This window comes from Astatotilapia calliptera, chromosome 19, assembly GCF_900246225.1.
Source record: "Astatotilapia calliptera chromosome 19, fAstCal1.2, whole genome shotgun sequence".
NCBI lineage: Eukaryota > Metazoa > Chordata > Actinopteri > Cichliformes > Cichlidae > Astatotilapia > Astatotilapia calliptera.
Genome location: NC_039320.1, coordinates 11,567,925 through 11,582,338, shown reverse-complemented (window position 1 = coordinate 11,582,338; position 14,414 = coordinate 11,567,925). Strand labels below are relative to the sequence as shown.

The 14,414-nt window shown below is 41.0% G+C and overlaps 2 protein-coding genes across 2 annotated transcripts; one reads left to right on the top strand and one right to left on the bottom strand.

The window, feature by feature from the left end:
- The first annotated feature begins 34 nt into the window (after window positions 1-34).
- On the top strand, window positions 35-3,556 carry gemin2 (gem (nuclear organelle) associated protein 2). The gene is made up of 10 exons (XM_026151441.1): window positions 35-398; window positions 550-634; window positions 1,283-1,372; window positions 1,530-1,589; window positions 1,738-1,854; window positions 2,276-2,320; window positions 2,415-2,483; window positions 2,719-2,829; window positions 2,995-3,053; window positions 3,235-3,556. Exons 1-10 carry the CDS (start codon window positions 274-276, stop codon window positions 3,272-3,274), a joined length of 801 nt encoding a protein of 266 aa, XP_026007226.1. The 5' UTR covers window positions 35-273; the 3' UTR covers window positions 3,275-3,556.
- Window positions 3,557-5,047: 1,491 nt separating this feature from the next.
- pnn (pinin, desmosome associated protein) lies at window positions 5,048-10,056 on the bottom strand. The gene is made up of 9 exons (XM_026152712.1): window positions 9,881-10,056; window positions 9,390-9,470; window positions 8,273-8,344; window positions 7,914-7,989; window positions 7,712-7,806; window positions 7,489-7,564; window positions 7,197-7,352; window positions 6,813-6,951; window positions 5,048-6,703 (listed from the first exon to the last, which is right to left on the bottom strand). The coding sequence occupies exons 1-9, from the start codon at window positions 9,991-9,993 to the stop codon at window positions 5,547-5,549; spliced, it is 1,965 nt and encodes a 654-aa protein (XP_026008497.1). The 5' UTR covers window positions 9,994-10,056; the 3' UTR covers window positions 5,048-5,546.
- Window positions 10,057-14,414: the final 4,358 nt, after the last annotated feature.

Genomic DNA, 14,414 nt, shown 5'->3' with positions numbered 1-14,414 from the left:
ACGCCATGGCAATTTAAAACAGACCCACTCCATTATTTTCGACCTTTCTCCAGGACTGACAGCTAGTCTGTTGCTGTGGCAACAAGGCAAACGCGCGCACAAAGACGACGTCATCACTATGCGTTTGTTTTGCGAGAGAGATGGCGGTCTAGTCTGGTTGTGTTTACTCTTGGTAAAAGTTTAGTGTTTTGGTCCGTTGCGAGTCCGTATTTTTAATTGAGCTTGACTGCTTCATTTAGTTAAAAGCTAGCCGAGCTTACACATTCAGTCACAATGAAGTCAGACGTGGAGGAGTTAATGCCGAGACTGCTGCCCGTGGAGTGTGGATCCGGTACCGTGGGCGACCTGGACCTGAGCGGACCGCCGAGAAACCCCCAGGAGTACCTCCGACAGGTCCAGTAAGTGCATCGCAACCTGAAGAACACACCTCTTATTAATGCTCGCGTCTAATTAACTCCTAGATTCTCTTTGCCTGTTTTCTCTTTGGTGTGTTAATGTATTAGTTGAGGTGGTCGGGCTGCTTCAATGAACTTTTTTCCTTTTGGACAGGCTGGAGGCTTCATTGTGCCCAGAGGTGGTGGTCGCTCAGATTGACCCCAAAAAACTAAGGAAGAAGCAAACAGTGAATGCATCTGTGAGTAAACTGAGAGGCAAATGTATTGAGACTGGTTGATGCTGCAGATGTATGACAATTAAAGGAAATGACAAAGCCCTGACCCTGATAGTGACAGGGTTCATTAGCTTTGTTACTCTGTGGTGTCTGCAAATCAAAGCATTTCAAGTATTTTTACCTTGATGTGAGCAGTCAGTCCCACTCATCATGGGTGTGAATGTCCTCATAATGTTGGGCTTTTAAATGATTTCTTTGAATTTTTCATTTTTTTTCAGGATGGAATGATTTTAAAGCATTCACTTCAATAACCTTGAAAAACAAGAATTGGGTGCACAAGTTTTAATTTACTTTTGATTTTCTGTAATCCACAAAGGGTCAAAACATTCATACCCACGATGAGTGGATGGAAACTTCTGAGCACATCTGTACGAATCTTTCTTAATATCTTTTCATAGTTTTCACTGCACAGTTAGAAATGAATGATAGGCTCTGAAAAATGTTGTGCTGTGTTCGATTTTTACGTTGATCATGTAAACAGTATACAGCAGTTCATTTGGCAAAGAAAAGAAGATGCTATACAAAATAAAACATAATACATTTCAATAATGCTTCATCTGTTCTGATTATTTCTCAGTTACATTTTTTGTGGGGTTGTTTTCTGGTTTTTAGGTGGCAGGGTGTCATGCTGCTCCAGTGGGTTTCTCCCCAAGTCTAAGATGGCAACAACAACAAGTCAGCAATTTCTCTGAAGTCAGACAGGTAAGAGCCTTTTTGCTGTTATGATATTATAGAATAGCGAAGCCTAACAGAATTCACTAAAACTTTTTGTAGGTCTAAATCCGCACAAATTTGTACAAATGGATATTTGACAATTTATGAACTTTTGTTTACATTTACAACATTTTTTTTCCTTTAGAGTATCACAAGGCACAGGAAACACTGGACCAGCCAAACTCTAGATGACAACGTGCTGATGGTAATGTGGTAATGTGTAAATTTTAATGCTTCAGCATGCAATGCTTTCCTCTAATAACCAAATAAATACTTTGTCTTTCTCCAAGAGGCAAACTTAAAAACAGAATTCATGTTAAAATTTTATGTATGCTCGTATTTGTATGTTACAGCCGAAGCTAACGGATGAGGAGGGTTGGAAGAGGTTTTGTTTAGGAGAGAAGGTCTATCTGGGCACTTCATCCTCCCACACAGATGCAGAACCAGAGCCAGCACTGGACTATAGCAAGGTTATATATGTAATGGCTATATCTCAATGTTTTGTGTCATCATGAATACAATCTGTAAGATTTTTTGACAGTAAAGAAGCTGTCGGTCACATCTATCACCTATTGGTTAATGAGGTTTTGTCACAAAGCCTCCAACTGAGCACTGAAACTGGACCTGAAACCACACACTTACAAGTAACAACCTGTGATTGAAAATCTTCCTAATAATGCCAATAATTAAAAAAAAATCACTTCATGTTGTATTCAGTGTGAGCTGAAACTAGTGACTGAGTCATCAGGGAGTTGTGGGCCATTTTCCCACAGATTTCTATGTAAACGGAAGTGTTTTTATTTAGAGTGAAAGCACTTCAGCATCGGCGTTACTTTTCAGATCCAAAATGTGTACTGCTCTATTTACCTCAGCATTTCTCTGTCTGTTCAGATGGGGTTCCCTCCCTTCCTAAGCATCATCAGCAGGCTAAATCAGGTAAACGATCCCTCTATAGACATTCAAGATGTTCTAAACCAGTCAAAGCCTGATTAGAAGATATGTGTGTTTGCGTTTTCCCACCTGTCTACAGTCTACAGTGCTGATGGTGTTGGAAATCCTCATCGGCTGGTTCGAGGAACGAGAATTTGTTCCACAGTTGGTGAGTTTGATGTATTAGCACCACATTTTTATGCTGATTCCGAACTCCACACGCATTTATAGTCATCCTGTGTTGCATTCAAGATAGATATGAGCTGACTATGCATTCCGCACAGATATCATGAAACCAAACATTCCTTCAGCTTCTGTCTTATGTTTCAGATATAGAAGGTGATGGTTTATTGGCTGCAGTTATTGTGAAATACTTGAGTTTGCAGTCTATCTTCTTGTTCCAGGGGCGCTGGTTGTATGCTTTATTGGCCTGCTTGGAAAAGCCTCTGTTGCCCGAAGCTCACTCATCCATCAGACAGCTTGCACGGAGATGCGCCCAGCTCCGCAGCACGCTGGTAGGCCACAATCCTACCATCTCCTGTAAAGCACTATCTCTATGTGCTATCACTCCATGCTTGAAACGGCCACAGCAGGCCATGTTTTTCTCGTTTTTTGTTGAAATTTGATGATATTTGATTTTATTTACTCTGAGTCTTTTCCCTGCTTGCATGACTTCACAGGACAGCCAGGAAGATGATAAACTACCCGCCCTCAACCTGCTCATCTGTCTTGTTGCCAGGTAAGGTTCTCTGTATTTTTCTTATATGGAACTCTGTGTAGAGAAAAACCCCTAAATGGTTTTTTTTTTTTTTTTTTTACCACCAGTGTCTAAATTGTTCAGGGTGATGATACCATGATATTGCTGTCTGGATGTGTACAGAGGATGCAGCTATACTTACTTCCTTTTGTTTTTACTGCAGGTACTTTGAACAGAATGATCTGGCAGATCAGCAGGAGTGAAGCCAACCTGATCTGTTTAACCTCACCAACATATGGAGGATCATATTGTTAAGTCTGGCTGCAGTGAAAGCTGAAGTTCGAAAACAAAGAGACTGGATTACAAAAACACATGTTTTTATTTGTAAGGTATTTGGTTACCTGCACAGAGCAGCGCTGGCACACAGGGACTACAAGAAAATGCAGCAGGATCAGGGCTACTTTTTTCAAACAGGTTTATGCTTTTCTTTGTGCGTTTATATGTGTGTAATTTAGCTCTAAATAAAAGTTTTCTATTATCTGTGATTTGTAAGAAAACTGTGTGTGTGTGTGTGTGTGTGTGTGTGTGTGTGTACATCATTGCTGATTATGTGTATGCAGGTTCTCAGTCATCCAGGTCATTTCATGGCCATGTCTGTTGTGAACAACCATCATTGAACAGGTGTGGTGGCTAACGACTCCAGCTATCAGCCACCTACAATACAGTCCCAGGTGCTTCAACCCCCTCACACATTGCCTCAAGTGATCTTAATAGCTCATGATAGGGTGGGGCAAGGCCTCACACACTGGTTTCATCCTTAATAGTGTGTGAATGTGTGTATGACTGAATGTAGTGTAAAGCGCTTTGGGGTCCTCAGGGACTGAGTAAAGCGCTATACAAATGCAGGCCATTTAATCCCAGGTGACAATGACTCTCACCTTGACTTGAGATGACGTGATCAATAGTGTGTCAACGACCCTCAGGGGCATAATGCCCCACTAAGTGTTTAGTACCTGGAATTCTTCACAACCGTGAAGAAGTCTTGTTGCCTTCTTTTCTCAAGCTAATTACACTTTTTCTGGTCATCAAGCCCTTGTGATCATGTCAAATAGATTCTTTAAAAATGACAATTTAAGAATGACTTTAGACATGACAATTCCTCATGGATATACAGTGGAACCAAATATACTGCAATGACAAATCCAATCAGGTACACTTGGGTTCCTAATTTAAAAAAATTCCCAGATACTTTAAAAAAATGTTTCTAAAAAATAAATAAATGAAACAACATGGACATAGTTTGTGCTCAGTTCTGCATGTTTTGTAGGGCTTCCTTCACTACATCCACGAATCTTCTCTTGAGGTCTCCTGGATTTCCTCCTTATTTGCAGCTCAGCCTTCTACATCTATCCCTCCTCTGCACATACCCAGACCATCTCAGGCTTGCCTTTTTTGCTCTACTTGTGTTGGTCACTCCCAATGAGTTTTTGCATTTTAGGGCTGATTACCCACAAAATACACCAAATCTGTCTTTTATCCCATCTTCCTTCTCTCACCTCAACCAGTCGCAGCAGATGGCCCCACCCCTCCCTGAGCATGGTTCTGCTGGAGGTTTCTTCCTGTTAAAAGGGAGTTTTTCCTTCCCGCTGTCACCAAAGTGTTTGCTCATAGGGGGTCATATCATTGTTGAGTTTTTCTCTGTATGTATTATTGTAGGATCTTTCTTACAATATAAGGTGCCTATAGGCAGCTGTTGTTGTGATTTGGCTGTCTAAATAAAAGATTGACTAGATCAAACATCTTCAGGGTTCAACTACATGCTTGAAAACTAATTCAGTTCCACGCCATTAAAATAAGCATGATTGTGTTTTTGTAGTACATGTATTTGAACTTAACCACTGTTGGCGCTTCGCACATCCTTAGGAAAGTATAACTTGTATTTTGAGGATATTTTTTGCCTGAACTGTGCAATAAACTGAAGAGTGTGATGTATTTAAAAATAAATAAAAACAAATAAGAATTCACACAAACAAGCATATTTTCACTACTTCAACTTTATTTTGAAGCAGATTATCAGTCATTAACCCCACCCCAGCAAAAAAGTTTCAATCCAGTATTTGAGCAAATCACGCTTGACATTGTTGAAAACAGTGGAAATAAATGGGAATAAACAGTGTTGTCACAACAACATGAAACAAAAGTAATGTATGTGAATGACCACCATCAAGAGCCCACCCTCTTCATTATGCTTAAGATGAAAAAGAGAACATTCACAACCTTCTTCACTGTGTCACAAAGACCTGTGTAAAGACCAAATCTGAGACTAAGGATAAATCATTTGGAATTTACACCTTTACTGTTTAAGGGGTTCAATTAGAGATGGACTCTTTTTCCTCCAAGTTAAAGATGGAGGAACTGGCCACCAGCAGACCCCCTGATGTCAAAACTATTTTATGAGGAAACAGTTAATGTTGGAAGTAAAGAGTTGGAAGCTTATTTTCCATCAGTTTTTACAGAAGCTGAAAAAGAACCAGATTAGCGTCGCTTGTCCTTCCTGTCTCTATCTTTATGCTCCCTATCGCTCCGGGACGACCTGCCCCTTCCTTCCTCGCTCCTCTTCGATCCCCTCGAGTCCCTCCCTCCTCCGCCACTCCCTCCTCTCTTGTGGCTTCGCCTCTCGTCTCCCTTCTTCCTGTCTCTATCTGAGGGCCTCCTCTTGCGTTTGCCGCTGTCTCGGCTGCGGCTGCTGGATGATGAGGATGAGGAGGAAGAAGAGGATGATGAGGAGCGGCTGGACCCGGAGGAGGAAGAGGAACTTCCGCTGGAGGAGGAGCCAGAGGACGAAGAGGAAGAGCTGTTACTGCGACTGCGGCCTTTCCTCGATTCCTTTTCCTTCTTTCTCCCTCTGCCGCTGTCCTCCTTAGCTGGGGCAGTAACAGGGACCTCCTGGGAAGCAGGTAGTTTTTGTGGGGGTTCCTCCTGCGATTTCCCCTCCACTGCCTGTCTGTCAACTGTGGAGTCCTGGACCGTAGAGCCAGGGACTGTGGACACTTGTGCAGGCACACTAGGGGCTGACGGGGGTTCTGGGGTTTTAGATGCCCCATTGCTCACAGGAGACTCTGCTGCTGGTTCCTCAGCAGCGTGGCTGGGCTCGGGCTGATGGCTGGTGTTTTCGGCTTCCTGGCTGCTTACAGCTGGTTCAGAGGACTTGCTGTCCTGGAGATCTGTGGGCCCCTGCTTGCGTTCCATCTCCACCCCTACATCCTTACCCCTGTCCTCCTCCTCTACTGTCTGCTCTACCTCCATCTCCTCTGACTCTGGACTACCCTCTTTGTCTCCCTTCTTCTGATCCTCTCCTTCCCGCTTCTCCTCACTTAACTCCATCCCTTCCTGCTCTTGCTCTACCTTCTTAGACACTTCCTTCTCCCCTTCCTCCTTCTCTGTCACCTTTCTATCCCTCTCCTTTTCCCTTTCCTTTTCCTCCTCCTCATCTTCCTCCTCTTCTTCCATCTCTACATTGCCCTTATTACCTGTCACTTTGACTACCTGACCTGCTGGCTTACCCTCCTCCGGCTGCTCCGTCCCTGTTGCCGCTGTGTTGCCGTCCTGTTCGCGGTTTAGTTGTCGACGGGGACGCGACTCCATCTTGCTGAGGTGTTCAGCAAAAGCCTCACACCTCTCTTCAAACACAGCTGTTGAGAAAAAAAAAATCCTCATGTTATTTAGTAGACAGATCCCCTGTGACTATATAACACCGCCACAACACTGTCAGTGCACTTCCAAAAATAAATTCCCACTCACCATTTAGTTTCTTGGTGGATTCATCGAGGAGTTTCTGTGTTGCGGAGCACATTTTTCCAGGCAGGTAGAAGATATGAGGCTTGGTCTTTGTGCGAATGTATTTCACCAGGCGATTATTGTGGCTGGTCCACTCCTCTTGCTTTGGATGGGAAAAAAAAAAAAAAGATTTTACATTTCCCATCATTCTAGCTACAAAAAAAGATTTTAAAAGACTAAGTATTAAATTAGATGTTTATCAAATTACAATTTGGTGTGAAAATTAAGCAGTGATAAATGAAATAGACATTTAGTTTGGCCGAATCAGTAAATCCAGTTTCATTAAAAATAAACAAAACTCCACCACTTTCATGCTAGTCCCACTTTCAAACAAATACACCGTCTTACCAATTGAGCCAATTCCACTTTCTGCTCCAGAAGTCTCAACTCTGTCTGCTTGGCTCTCCTCTCCTCAAACAGCTCCCTCTTTTCATTCTCCACCTTCTTTCTCTCAGCCTCAGCCTGAACCTCGAGCTTCTGCTCAATCTCAGAACGCCGCTTTTGCTACAGGATGACAAAAAGAAATATGAAGCAGAACAAGAAAACAAAATCATGGAATTTATGACTTCATCAACACAGAAACCTATATTTTCAAAAATACTGTTCTCATAACCAAGCAAAAGATGAATCTATTCCTCACCTTTTCTGAAGAGACATTTGACTCCTGCTTGAATTTCTGCAGGGTCCCCATGAGCAGGCCGAACATGCGCCGATTCCTGACCAAGACAACACAAACAACACCATCACACACTTAATTCTCAGCTGTAGACACGTTTTGCCATTTGCCAGATGAAATTAAACCAATCATGGCTCAGGCTATTTAATAACCAACTCTGAATGTAAAACTAGAGTTTAAGAGCTACCTCTGTTTTCCCCTCTCATCCATGGTTTGGTCCTGAATGAGATCTCGGCGCGTTCTCTCTTTGGAGGTAGCTACTACAGACGACTGCAACGCCGGCTGAAGGAAGGACAAGAAGCAAATGTTAGGATTTTTATCACTTCAAAGCAGGAAAAAAATCCACTGTGAGAAAGCAAATACTGATCAGGTATTTTTGACAAAATTACCTTTTTGACATCATCGTCATCCTCGGCGTCGCTGTCGTGACGCATGTCCCTCCTGGCCCTCTGGTCCCCTGCCAGCCTGCAGCCACACAAAGATCAAATACTCATAAGAGATGGTACTTTGAAATCAAGACAAGGGAGAAAAAAAAAAACTTACAGAAAGCTGAGAATTAATTCAAATAATGCCTCACATGTGCAGAAATACCACCCACCCCCCCCCCCACCCAAACAAGAACCATATTTTCTTACACTTGTTAAATAATCTTAATATTAAATGAAGGGTTTCAGGTAAAATGTGTTACACAAGCTCCAAAACTAGAAACTACCCAATCACTATATTATATTTCAAGTCGAGATCTCACCTTAGCAGGGCTCCTTCGATGTCCCTTTGCTTGGCAGGAGGGCCGCCGCTTCCCATGTCTGAGAGACTGCGTCTGAGAGAGGACAAAGAGGAAAACTTTAGAAATGCACAGACTGAATTTTTTAATATTTTAAACTGTTGAAATAATTTATTCTACCTTTTTTTGGAGAGACACAAAGAAACTCCAAAGAAGCTGATTCTGTTCATCTGGTCGTGTTGTCGGAGAAATGCTTCACTCATCCAAGTGACTGAGCTCAGACTGAGCTCACTCTAGGTTTCCCCAACCTTTTAAACTGTTTATTTGCATAATGACCAAAACTACCGTTAAGGACCAACAATGGGCCCTGAGATCAGTTTCATTGTCCTTAAGTGGTCATAGCACTTTGCATATTAAATCACTTGAATGAGCGGCCAAAAGTTTCGCCCACTAAAAACAACGCCCTGATGAACAATCAACTTCCTGGGATTTAATTACTTGGACGACTGAGCATGCATCAAGACAAAAACAACAATTTTCAAACCCTCTTTGAACATTTAACTGAAACACCAGTGGTTCCTTTACAGACTGAATCATAAAAACATCATAGACAAATGTGATTAACATTTATCTCCAACTCCATGTTTTTGTTCTTGGACTCGGTTATAGTGGGTGTGGATGGTTCACATTTAAAAACAAAACCCCCAAGGCAAATTATCCTGCAAAATGGGGCAGCTTCTCAGTCCATTACAGTTTGTAAAGTTATATAGTTTCTGCTTCTGATAATTAACTTCCCCATAGCCGTTAAAATGAAAAAAGAAAATCACAACAATTCCCCATTTTAATGTCTAACTGATGAAATCAATATGATTATAAGTGTGAAGGTTTGAACTGGTTTGTTGCTGGTTACAGAATGCAAGGCCATGTATGACCATTGTATGACCATGTATGACCATTTGTACAATAGCAAAACAAGGCTTATTTAAGAAGTGACTTGACGCCAAGTCTCACATTTAATACAATGTGGAAGATGTGTGAGGGGTGGGGTGAAGTACTGTTGTACATACTTTTCAGATCACACACTAAAGTTGAAAATCTAAAGCTCTTTTTTTTTTTCGAGAGGGGGGGCGCAAAGATTTACCTTAGCAGGTTTATTCCTCTGCCTCTACCACCTCCTCCAGGGCCTGCCATGGGGCCTCCAAGCCGACGGATCTGACCCGGCCTGCAAGCACAGCAGACACCGAGGTTAACACAAAAGAAAGAATACAGTCTGACAAATAAGACTCACGTTAACATTATGCATTTGTGTTGCTGCAGAACCGTTGTATTATTAAGCAAGACAAAGTGATGTGCCGCCCGGACGACGCCTCCTGCAGGGCCTCGACTCTGTTCATCTACCAGATTTAATGTCCCAACTCAATATTTAAAGAAGTCACTGATTTGGTTCATTTTTATTCGTTTGATGCGAATAAATTAGGATGGTAAAAACATATGTGCGACACAAAACAATGAGGCGGTGCTGTTTGCAGGTTAGCCGACCCACGCTAACTTAGCACGCGTCGACTGAGTACAGCTCTCCAGCTTCACTCCAGGAACTCGCTAAAAAACTAAATAACCAGTTAAGCTTTTTACCTTGATTCATTAGGATCACGTCCGGTCAGTTTACGAATATTATCGTCCACATGCTTCAAACTTTCCTTGGCTTTTTCTAGCTGGTCTTGCAAGCTCCGCACTGCCACCGCCATCTTGCTTCCAGTTAGCGCGAATCACGTCTTCGTCCTCTTCTTCTACTTCTAGACTTCTTTTTCATCCTGTCTCTTCATCAACGCATCACTGCCACCCTCTGGTCGGGGATGGATAATGCTTACTAACGTGTATGTATTGGTTCTAAAATCGGGGGTGAATGGCGTGTTTGCGTGTATCTGAAATAAAGTTAATTTCCCAGCCTTAGAAGGATCTTTAAAATTGATTAAACTAAATTCAGCTCGGCCTTCAACTGAAGGCAAGAAGCAGCGGATTATTCACCACTGCAGGGCTGACAGGGCTGGACTGGTCATCGGGCATACGGGCATTTGCCCGGTGGGTCGCTCGTGATTTTTCGTTTTTATGGGCCGATGGGGTTTTATTTATTTATTTATTTTTTAACGATATAAATGAATGGTGGTGGATTGGCCAGTTGGTCATGATCGACTCTGGGCTTGACCAGTTACAGCAGAGGAGGTCGAAATTTAAAGTTGAGGTGAAAGGGAACGTGATTTCATCACTACTTCAGCTAGAAAATTGCTAATTCAATCATGAAACTGATCAATGATCAGCTGATCGGCTTTTCTCTCCAGAAAGAGAGAACCAGCAGATGTCGCGCTAAACAACGGCAGCACGTTTGAGCTTGATCAGCTGTCGGTAGAATTTTTTTAATGTTAATTTCAAGTATCAGCTGATGTTTGCTGGAGCCACAGCTGGTCAAGAAGGCTCACCAGCGCCTCTTCTTCTTGAGGACTCTGAGGAAGAACCACCTGTCCCCAGACATCCTGGTGAACTTCTATCGTTGCACCATCGAGAGCATCCTGACCAACTGTATAACAGTCTGGTACGGAAACTGCTCTGCCTCGGACCGGAAGGCGTTGCAGAGGGTCGTGAAAACTGCCCAGCGCATCGCCGGAGCACCACTTCCTGCCATAAAAGACATCTACAGGAAGCGGTGTCTGAAAAGGGCTGGGAAAATCATCAAAGACCCCAGTCACCCATCACATGGACTATTATGAAGAGGGTGGGGCTAATGCCATTGACTTTGATGTTATGAATGGTGTACTAAAATTGAAATGGTTAAGATCTTTCATTAGGAACAAAAATTCCTTTTGGAACATTATTCCCAGTGTGATTTTTGGCAAAATGGGTGGAATAGACTTTTTGTTACGTTGTGACTTTGATTGCAGTTCGTTACCTGTTAAACTCTCAGCTTTCCATCAGCAGGTCCTTCTCTACTGGAAATTAATCTACAAACATAACTTTACTCCTCACAATACCCCTATATGGAACAACAGGTATATCCGTTTGTGTAGGAAATCTGTGTACGTGGATGAATGGAGATCTAAAGGGATTTGGGCTGTAGCTCATTTTATGGATGATAATGGGGTCTTATTAAAGCATGAGACGTTTTGTGAGAAATTTGATGTAAGATGTACTGTTAAGAGATATAAATCCCTAGTGAAAGCCATTCCAGTCCCTTTGAGATCAATGATAAAAGAAGATATTGTGCACTCTAAAATTTCTCCTGGACTGAGGCAGCTCTGCATAGCTGGAGTTGAATTTGGTGACAGCAGGTTTACAAACAAAGTGATCAGGAATATTTTGATAAACGAAATTTGCCCTAATCCGGTTAAAAGAAATTATATCCTTAAAGAATTTGAGACCATGGAGGTTAAGGCGATAAGAAAAAAGTATATTTCACTTCCTCTTTCCCCTAAAGCAAAAGAGGTTCACTTTAAAATCATTAATGAGGTTTATCCAACCAATGAATTCTTAAGACGGAAATTTAATTTAGATGTGAACGCCTGCACATTTTGTGAAAATGATATTGAAAGTCTGGATCACTTGTTTTTCAACTGTGAATCAGTGCACTCCTTCTGGACTGACATGTGGAGCTGGCTACAGTCCAGGAGAATTCAGTTACCACATTTGACGGTGACAGTAATAAAATTTGGAATACTTGCTGAGAATGCAGATTTTGACCTGTTGATTAGGACGATTTTGTTAATGGGAAAATTTTTTATTCACAAATGCAGATACTTTAAAGCTAAACCATGTATAAACAGATGGCTGAATGACTTTAGACTCTGGGCTAAATCGCTGAAACTTGTGAATAACAAGAAAGCCCATAAACTTGTTGTTTTATTTAAAGAGTTTAACCTATGTTAAAAAAAACAAAAAACTCCCTATTTTATAATCACGACTGCCCTTTTTTTGCACGTTAGTTTTTGCCTTTGGTTCGAATCCTTCAATGACTGTTCTTTATTTTTGTGCTAACTCTTTTAACTTTGTGCTTATTGTTGTTGTTTTTGGTTTTTTTTTGTTCGTTTTGTTTGTTTGTTTGTTTGTTTGTTTTGCTATAATGCTCAACCGAGGATGTAACATAATCGGATTAATGATGGTGCCTTGTATGTTAAACTTTTGTTTGTAAATAAAGTTTAATTAAAAAAAAAAAAAAAACCCATCACATGGACTCTTCACCCTCCTGCCCTCTGGGAGGCGCCACAGGAGCCTCCGGACTAAGACCACCAGGTACCGGAACAGCTTCTTCCCCACAGCTGTCAGACTCCTGAACTCTGCCTCCTGACATCTGACCCACGTTAAACTCATGGACTGAACATACACACACCCACAATGGACAACTGTACCCTCAAACACACAATAATAACATGGACTGAACCACCACTCACAACCACTAGCACTTTATATAGCCTCTGTAGAAACTATCTACACCCTCACTTATCTTAACTGCACTACTGTATAGCTCTGTGTAAATAATCATTCTGTACATTCGATAATCTTTAATCCTACAACTGTTTACAACTTGCATAGTTCCCATTTCTGTATAGCTGTATATCTCAGATTCTGTAAAGTTATTTATTTCATATTCTGTATAGTTTTTCATATTTATATCCTGTTCATAGCCTGTACATAGCTTGTACTCACTACAGCCTGTACATACTTATAGTTATAGAATATTCACAACATACTTCATACCGTGTACATTATAACATACCATAATAGACCCATTTCTGTAATATACTCACATATCTATATTATTGCTAATATATATTGTAATATATCTATATCACTAAAGCACTTCTGGATGGATGCAAACTGCATTTCGTTGCCCTGTACCTGTGCATGTGCAATGACAATAAAGTTGAATTCTATTCTATTCTAAAGCTGCTGGTCATGATGTCGGTTTGGATATGTGGTGAGAGGGAAACATGAGGATGAAACCAGGAGATGTCCTTACTGAATCATCAGAGCTGAACAGGTGATGGAGAAACAGGTTTACATTTTAGGTGACATGAATGAGTTGACGGGAAGAAATTAACTGTTTCTGAGAGACAAATAACACTAGGATCCATACTTTTCTTTCTTATTCGCATTTAAAATGTCTAGCTTTTAATAAATATTTATCAGAATCTTACAACCAAGTTTTCATCTGATGTAAAATGGATAGAAATACATTACTGTATTCAGTAAATATTAAGTCTAGTAAATACCCTAGTAAGTTATAGTATTCTTTCCTTTGGGAAGGTACCATCTGTGCAGTCTGCAATTCTGTTGAATAAAGATGTTGAATCTATTTCATTACAGGAGAAAAATAATAGATTTCTGTGCATTTGTTTGATACGTGCATTAAATTAAAATCAGTTTTGTCAATTAAGCATCTTGAAACAGAGGGTGGGGGAGTGGTTCCCTATTTTATTTCTTTTCTTTTGTTGCTGGGACAACCCTATTAGTTAGGTATATGTAATTATAAATTAGGTTGATTTATATTTTTGCTACAGACCGTTTAGAATACCAGAATAGGGAGGGTGGTGTAGGTTTAAGTTTATTATAAAGGCTTTATGGCTTTTCCTATAATACCATGGTGGGCCGGTCACTAGTCAAAATGCCCGGGCTGATTTTTGTCCCAGTCCAGCCCTGCTGATCACATATCACAATGTGTGCTATTTCAGCCAACAGTGCACCTATATCTTCTCTGAAAGTCAACTAAATGAAAAGCGTAATATCTAATTTCATAAGAATGGTTCAGTGTCATAGCCTCTTACTTCTGTAGAAGACAATAAATTAAGACCCTTTCCAGGAGCTGAAAAGTGCTATATGTGAAATGTTGTAAGAAGGCACAAAATATCTGGGAATCCTCAAAAGTTACAAAGGAATTAAACCAGAAAAAATGTATCAAAACCTGCATGGAGCAAGAGGATTTACTTCTCAAGTTAGCATCAGCAGAATAAATTTAGACTTAAAACATCTGATTTGTATGTTTTTACTAAAGCTTCATCAGAGGTTTAAAAGATACAGACGATACTCTCGAGACTGGATTAAGGACAGGAATGAAGAAAGTGTTCTTTTATTTCACTCCTCCTGAGTACAGACACTCTTTCTTCTCCTGACAGCCAGATTC